Genomic DNA, 7206 nt, shown 5'->3' with positions numbered 1-7206 from the left:
AATAAATAGAAAATGAATTTTCAAGGTAGGTACGGAACTAGCAATACTAGAATTTAGTACGTACTGTATAATATATTGTCCAGTCCACACACGCCAAAATGCATGAAAGTTTTCCATCATATCGCGTACATATGCGTGCCTCTTTGATGCACTACCACTCGACCCGACTTGTATCACTCCCTATTTTACTACTGCTAACTCGACCAGCAACTCTGATGAATTAACCTGGACAACTCGACCCATCACACGAACACACGATTATTTGTTGCACTCGTCGCCGCGTTTCACGGTCCAAACCATGAAAAGCATCCATACACCCGTCCGTCCAACACCTGCATAGTATACCACCACTAGTGTCCGACGACGTCCGTCTCACACGGGCACCGTCCTGGCGTGCGCCGGCGCGGCCGCCTCGCCGTCGTCGTTCTCGCCTGAGAGCTCCTCGAGCGAGATGCCGTTGGACTCGGGCGCGCAGAAGGTGAAGCCCATGCCGAGGAAGTTGCAGGCGGCGAGGATGAAGAGCGAGTTCCGCACCCCGATGCCGGCCTTGTACCCGTGGTCCACCTTGGCCGGGTCCTTGTTCTGCGCCAGGTACAGGAACCCGAACGACCCCACGATGGCCCCCAGCTTCCCCGCCGCCGCCGAGATGCCGTGGCACGTCGACCGGAGCCTCGCCGGGAAGATCTCCGCTGGCACGATGAAGGTGGTGGAGTTGGGCCCGAAGTTGGCGAAGAAGAAGGTGAGCGCGTACAGCACCACGAACCCGATGTGGTTCCCCGGCGTCGTCCAGTGGTGGTACGGGAAGGCGAGCCCCAGCATGAACACGGCCATGAAGAAGAAGCCGCCGAGCTGGATCCAGAACCGCCCGATCCGGTCGATCAGCGCCACCGTGAACCAGTAGCCCGGCACCGTGCCGCAGAGCGCGATGAGCGTCTGCGCGCGCGCGATGCGGTGCACCTCCTCGAGGGCGCTCATCGTCTTGGCCTTGGGGATCCAGTTGATCGCCGTGAAGATGTCCTTCTGGAACAGGTTCTGCGAGTAGAAGGCGATGTCGAGGAGGAACCAGCAGGTGGCCGTGCCGAGGAGGTGCAGCCCGTGCCGGCGCAGGAACTCGCCGGAGAAGAGCCCGAACGAGTTGCGGTCGTCGGCGGCTCCAACGCCGTCGTTCGCCTTGGGGTCCACTTCCTCGGCGCCGATGTCCACCTGGAGCACCTTGGACATGTCCGCGGCCGCCTGCTTGGCGTTCTTGGCGACGAGCGCCGTGTAGCGCGCCGTCTCGGGCATCTTCATCCGCCAGTAGTAGGTCATGAGGGCCGGGACGGCGCCGAACATGAGGATGAAGCGCCACACGAAGTCGGCCTGCGCCGGCGTGGAGGCGAGGGGGGCGTCCTGGTAGGCCTGGGTGGGGAAGGCGGCGCGGAAGGCGGCGGAGACGATGAGCGTGACGACGCCGCCGGTGAGGATGCCGAAGCCCTGCATCGCAAACACGGCGGCGATGAAGGCGCCCCTCGTCTTCTTGTTGGCGTACTCGGACATGATGGTGGCGGAGAGCGGGTAGTCGCCGCCGATGCCGAACCCAAGCCAGAAGCGGAAGAAGCACAGCGTGGCCATGACGGAGCCGGGGGTGGACCCGAAGGAGAGGCCCGAGGCGATGGAGCAGAGCACCATGCACATGAGCGTCATGCCGTAGACGCGCTTGCGGCCCATGCGGTCGCCGAGCCAGCCGAAGAAGAGCTGGCCGGAGAGCGTGCCGCAGAAGGCGACGCCGTTGACGGCGGCGGCGACGTTGGGCGGCAGCGAGCCGGGCGCGTCCGCCCCTTCCCGGTAGTAGTAGATGCGGCCGAGCAGCTTGGTGACGAGGGAGATGCAGAAGAGGTCGTAGGCGTCGGTGAAGAAGCCCATGCCGGCGATGACGATGGCCGTGAAGTGGTACCACTGCGTCTTGGCGGCGTCCAGCGCCGTGAGCACCTCCAGCTGCTCGCGCGCCATGGCCGCGAGCCCTCCTCCCTCGGTCTCTCGCCGGGGATCGCTGCCGTTTCCTCTGTGGAGAGAAGATCGATCAAAGATGAGAAGATTGGAGATTTTAGGGTGGGGTGGGGGAAGGGGGTCGGGTGGGGGGAGATAAATAGCGCGGCTCCTGCTTCCCCGGGACTCTTTTTTTTTTTTTTTTTGAAGGGCTTCCCCCCGGGACTCTTGGGCTCGGTTGTTGACTGCCGTGAGTATTTTGGTGGGATCGCTGGGAATAAACCTCGTGCAGTTACGATTTTACTGGCGACTCGAACCGGCTGGCAGTTGTTTTTGTTCAACTCTCGAGGGGAATATTCGCCCGGTATGTTACCTTATTCCAGTTTTGTTGGCGAGAAAATCATATCTGCATTTTTCGCTTTCTAATTCTAATTCCAATAGTACTAATAAAAGAAAAATCTGTTACGTAGTATTTTTCATTCGGGTGAGATGAGATGAGATATTCGTGCGTGCGGTTGTGGTTGTTGGCGGGGTGGGGTTGGAAAAGAGGAAACCATTGAAGGTTGTTGTCACGATCAAGGAGGCATGCAGGAAGAAATACGGGGCAAGTAATAAGGTGACGTGACGGCAGTGGCGGAGCTACCCAACCAAAGCTGGGCGGGCCAATATAAAGGAAGATCGTTATATATTTTTTTCATGGCTCAGTTTATTTTAATCCTACACTGTATTAGCTTTGGAATGGGCGGGCCATAGCCCATTTTCATTACATGTAGCTCCGCCAGTGCGTGACGGGGCACTGCTTGCACTCGCATCGCATGCCATGGGAGAGTGTGGACTTTTCAACGCAGAAAAAAAATTAGAACTAGTTGCACACAAGTGTAAAAATATTGCCTTGCCTGGGCTACTTTTGAAAACAAAATAAAAGAGAATAGAGTGCGACGTGGCTATAGGCTCAGTTCTTTTGAACAATTCTCCCAGAATCTTGAGAATCGATTCTTCACTCAGCTTATCGAGTTCGGTGATGGATCGATCGACGGCTGATCTGATTTGAAGACGACAAGAAAACGGAGTGAGTCAGTTCGCTGCAGGGGGATATCCGCCCCGCCTCGCTCCCGGCCAGCCTCGTCGGTCAACCACGACGACGACGGCTCCACGAAATTTCCGGCCCGGCCAGGCAATTAACGCAGTAGATCGAGTCAACTCCTGCGGTCGGTCGACACGCATGGTCCTCTGGTCCTGGTGCCCGATCTATCATGGCTCTCTCTGGCTGCAGCCTCCAGCAGCTTAGCCAAATGTTTAAGACTGTGTCACGTTCAGTGCATGACCACCGTCCGTCCGCCCTCACACCTTCTGGACCTCGACACGCATGGGTTGTGAGTTGTGACCAATGATCAACGCAACGCAATTCAATTTGGATGACACGCATGGGTTGTGAGTTGTGACCAATGATCAACGCAACGCAATTTAATTTGGATGGTTAGAGGGACTGTGGTATTCCCAACCCATCAGGCTTTAAATCCTGGTGCTTGCATTTATTCTTGAGTTTATTTCAGGATTTTCGACGACGAGGTGCCCTCTTTCGGAGATGCTCATAGGGATAGGGTATGCGTGTGTGCATTCATAGGGATGAGTGTATGCGTGTGTATATGAGTGCTTGTGTCTGTACTGATGTTCAAAAAAAAATTCAAAGGACGCTCGTCCTTATCTAAACACGGCAAATCCTTTTTTTTGCGGGAAAAACACAGCAAATCCTTGTATTTACCGTGTTTTATTATTCAGTAATGCTAAAAAAATAATCTAAAGTTAGATTCTTAATCATGCCAACTAAAACGTTTTCATGATCATTATAGTCATTGTGGTGACGGCAATTTCGTTTAGCAGCATGTCAAATCCTGACAAAAAACTAAACATGGCGAGGATTTGCCATGGTTGCTAAACACATTCAACGAACGTTTGATTTTTAGGCATGGCAAATTGAACGTTTTTCATGCCAAATTGTGTTTGCCAAGGATGCCAGGTTTAGCGGGCAAGCTTGACAAATCCGCATCGATTCAATTTTCCCCCCGAAATTGCCGTACTTGTCAACTAAATTTGTCATCCCTGAGCCAACATAAATTGCCATTAAAAACGTTTGATTTGCTATCGCTAAAAATCAGATGTTACATTCTTAGCATTTCATTTGCGCGTCGGTCGGTCAAGCACGCGCCGTGTCCACATCTTTCCGCGACCAATTAGGCTCTATCTGAACTTCCCTTGCAGCTCACTCTCGTGTATTTTTCTTTTCCTGCAATAACCATGACATGTCATACCGAATGCCTATATATGGATTATTGGCCTTCCATAACTTTAGTTTATGTAGGAATATTTTTCCACAAAAAACACTTGGATCTATTGACAGTGTTTGACGTTGATGTTAATATTCCGCGACAAAGGAAGCCGAATTTTTGGGATTTTCTGGACTTCCTTTGAGTCCCACTCTCGTTTTTGTAGGATTACTGTTTTACTATAGTTTTAGTTTCTGTAGGAATATTAACATCAACGTCAAACACTGTCTTGTAGTCATTCGCTGGGAATTGATGGGGAAGATCTTTTTGATATTGTGGAGCAAAGAAGCGGCTCCGATCACACGTCAATGTGGTCTCGACGGAGACCCCGATGATTAACCTAGTATTAACATAAAGTAACGTTGGTGTAGGGGTGTCAGTGTACTCAACACATGCAGAGTATGGACATCTGTCTGTGGTATGTATATTCAATCAGCCAAGTTAGTCGACCGTTTCACTTTATAATACCCGTATGCACGTCATTAGGTGTACCAAACACATTACAAGTAAGGTTAAAACTATGTCATCTGATGCCAATCACGTCATTGGTTTGCTAACCTAGTTTGTTTTCTTGCATTAGCAAATTAACTGGTACGCCCCTCAAGAAAGAAAACGTGGCAGGTGCAGAAGAAAGCCCCTGATAGTAGTATCAAATGTGGCCATCGTTCTGTAATTTTATTACATGCTGTCTGTAGAACCGGCAATAATTTGTGAGCCCGAATTATTGGCCTGTCACAGCTCTGAAAATACTATTAGCATCTTGATGTGTAAAACATGAAGATAACAGTTGACCTAACGACTCGTACTACAGGTAAGAAAACAGTCGACATGGATGGATGTGGCGTGTTGACCGTTGAAGGAGGAACTTTCTTGGTACTGCAGGAATAACACGTCGATGTCAAAGAAAATTAGATGATTGATTAGCTAGGAGATGTGCCAAGACCTTGCTCGCCGGTCTCGCCTTGCGGCTCAGCAAGTCATATCATAACGCGCGTCATTTATTTCCGGCGGGCCAAGGAGACCCTCCGGTGATGTTCCGCTCATTGGCTGCATCTAGCGACATGCATGCAGTTGCTAGGAGACTCAAGGCTCAAAGTCAGCCGCCGCCGTGCGCAGGGGCAAGCGACGAACGGAAATCGACGAGTTATCAAGCTGTCCATCGGCCGAAAAAGTCCGGGACGTGATGGTGCCAAGCGGATATTCGCGCGAGAAGGCCTCTCGGGATTTGTAGGGAATCAGCTAGTTGGTGCGTTCTTGAACTCTTGAAGAAGGGTCTGATTTGAAGAGTTGGGAACGGAAGAAATATACGTATTTGACGTGATAATTGAATACCCAGATCCTTCTCTTATAAACCTTTCACTTTACAAGGGAGGTGCAGAATTTGCTTCGTCTCAGATTTGCTGAATGAGAATGGCTCATGGAAGGTTGGCTTGTTACAGAAATTCTTTATGCCATCGGATGTTGTGGAAATTTTAAAAATCAGTGCGTCGCCAAGACAGGAGGATGATACGTTGGCGTGGGGCCCTGGCAAGTTTGGCGCCTTTTCAATGAGGAGTGCGTACCAGTTCGGCTTTGGGGAAGCTCACAGAAGCACTTCGACGGGCTCCAGCTCACATCCAGATGGGCCTCGGGACCGCTGGAAATTTATATGGTCGACTGATGTTCCTCTTTCAGTTCGTAATTTCGCATGGCGGGTCGCTACAAACTCTCTGCCTACATGGAGTAACAAGCATACAAGAGGGTTGGAAACTAGTGCTTTGTGCCCTGTGTGTTCGATAGAGTCTGAGGACTGCTTCCATGCACTATGTCGCTGCATCCTTTCGAGAGTTCTCTGGGATGCTATGGCAGAAGTATGGACTCTTCCAAATATTACTACCGTGCAGAATACAGGTGTCGAGTGGCTGCTGCACGCTCTTGCTCCTCTGCCAGATATTGAGCGTTCGATGCCTCTCATGACATTGTGGAGGGCGTGGCACATACGCAATGAGATTGTCCATAATAAATCCCCGCCACCCATGGAGGCTTCTCGAAGGTTCTTGATGAGCTACTTGGATTCTCTAATTGGCATTAAAATTAATCTAATTGCTGATCCTAGCAAAGGGAAGTCAATCATAACATATACTTTAGTTCGGCCACATGCGGTAATGGTCGTAGCAGACCCCAAGTGGACTGCTCCTAAGCCCGGCTGGGTTAAATTGTGTACTGATAGTTCATTTGTTGTTGATGGATCGGCCGGTGCCGGAATGGTGTTAAGAGACGACAAGGGATCCATCATCTTCTCTTCCTGTAGGCAGTTATTTTCTTGCCGTGATGCACTTGAAGCTGAATTATGTGCATGCATGGAAGGTTTATCTTTCTCCATCCATAGAAGTGAGCTACCAGCACAGATCGACATGGATTCTATAATTGTAGTGAAATTGATCCAGGCTTCAGAGGTTGATAGATCAGTATATTCGTCCATCATCAAGGAGATTAGATATCTTATGTCTCTACGTGAAAATTGTATTACTCATGTAAGTCGTAGCCAAAATAAAGTTAGTGATAGCTTAGCTAAATTTGCTCGTAGTGAGGGTAGAACCATGACTTGGTTAGGTTCTGGTCCTCCTGAGGCTTTGGAACTAGCTGCGATTGATTGTAAGGACTTTGGTGGATGAGTAATACAAATTTCTACCCGCAAAAAAAAAAGCTAGCTGGTGCGTTTTTGTATTTTTGACAGTGCTTGGCCTTTTCTCTTCCTTAAGTTGTTGATGTTTGTTTCGGCCGAGGAGTTTGCGTAAGAGCATCTACAGTCGCACTTTACAAAACCGACATCTTAAACGTCCACGGACGCGACCGGGCACGTCCGTGGACAGTGATCAGTTACGTCTCAAATTAGTCATTCTGCATGGAGTATCTCATATTTCAACCCATAAATCCA

At 50.3% G+C, this 7206-nt stretch overlaps 1 protein-coding gene across 1 annotated transcript; it reads right to left on the bottom strand.

The window, feature by feature from the left end:
• Positions 1 to 239: 239 nt before the first annotated feature.
• LOC119303703 (probable inorganic phosphate transporter 1-8) lies at positions 240 to 2101 on the bottom strand. The gene has a single exon (XM_037580842.1). It carries the CDS (start codon positions 1987 to 1989, stop codon positions 373 to 375), a length of 1617 nt encoding a protein of 538 aa, XP_037436739.1. The 5' UTR covers positions 1990 to 2101; the 3' UTR covers positions 240 to 372.
• Positions 2102 to 7206: the final 5105 nt, after the last annotated feature.

Source organism: Triticum dicoccoides, chromosome 5A (genome assembly GCF_002162155.2).
Source record: "Triticum dicoccoides isolate Atlit2015 ecotype Zavitan chromosome 5A, WEW_v2.0, whole genome shotgun sequence".
Lineage (NCBI taxonomy): Eukaryota > Viridiplantae > Streptophyta > Magnoliopsida > Poales > Poaceae > Triticum > Triticum dicoccoides.
The sequence above is the reverse complement of the archived record's forward strand: the minus strand, read 5'-3'. Positions and strand labels throughout refer to the sequence as shown.

Excerpts from the sequence above, each read along its gene's own strand:
- LOC119303703 (XM_037580842.1), bottom strand. The coding sequence starts at position 1,989 with ATGGCGCGCGAGCAGCTGGAGGTGCTCACGGCGCTGGACGCCGCCAAG.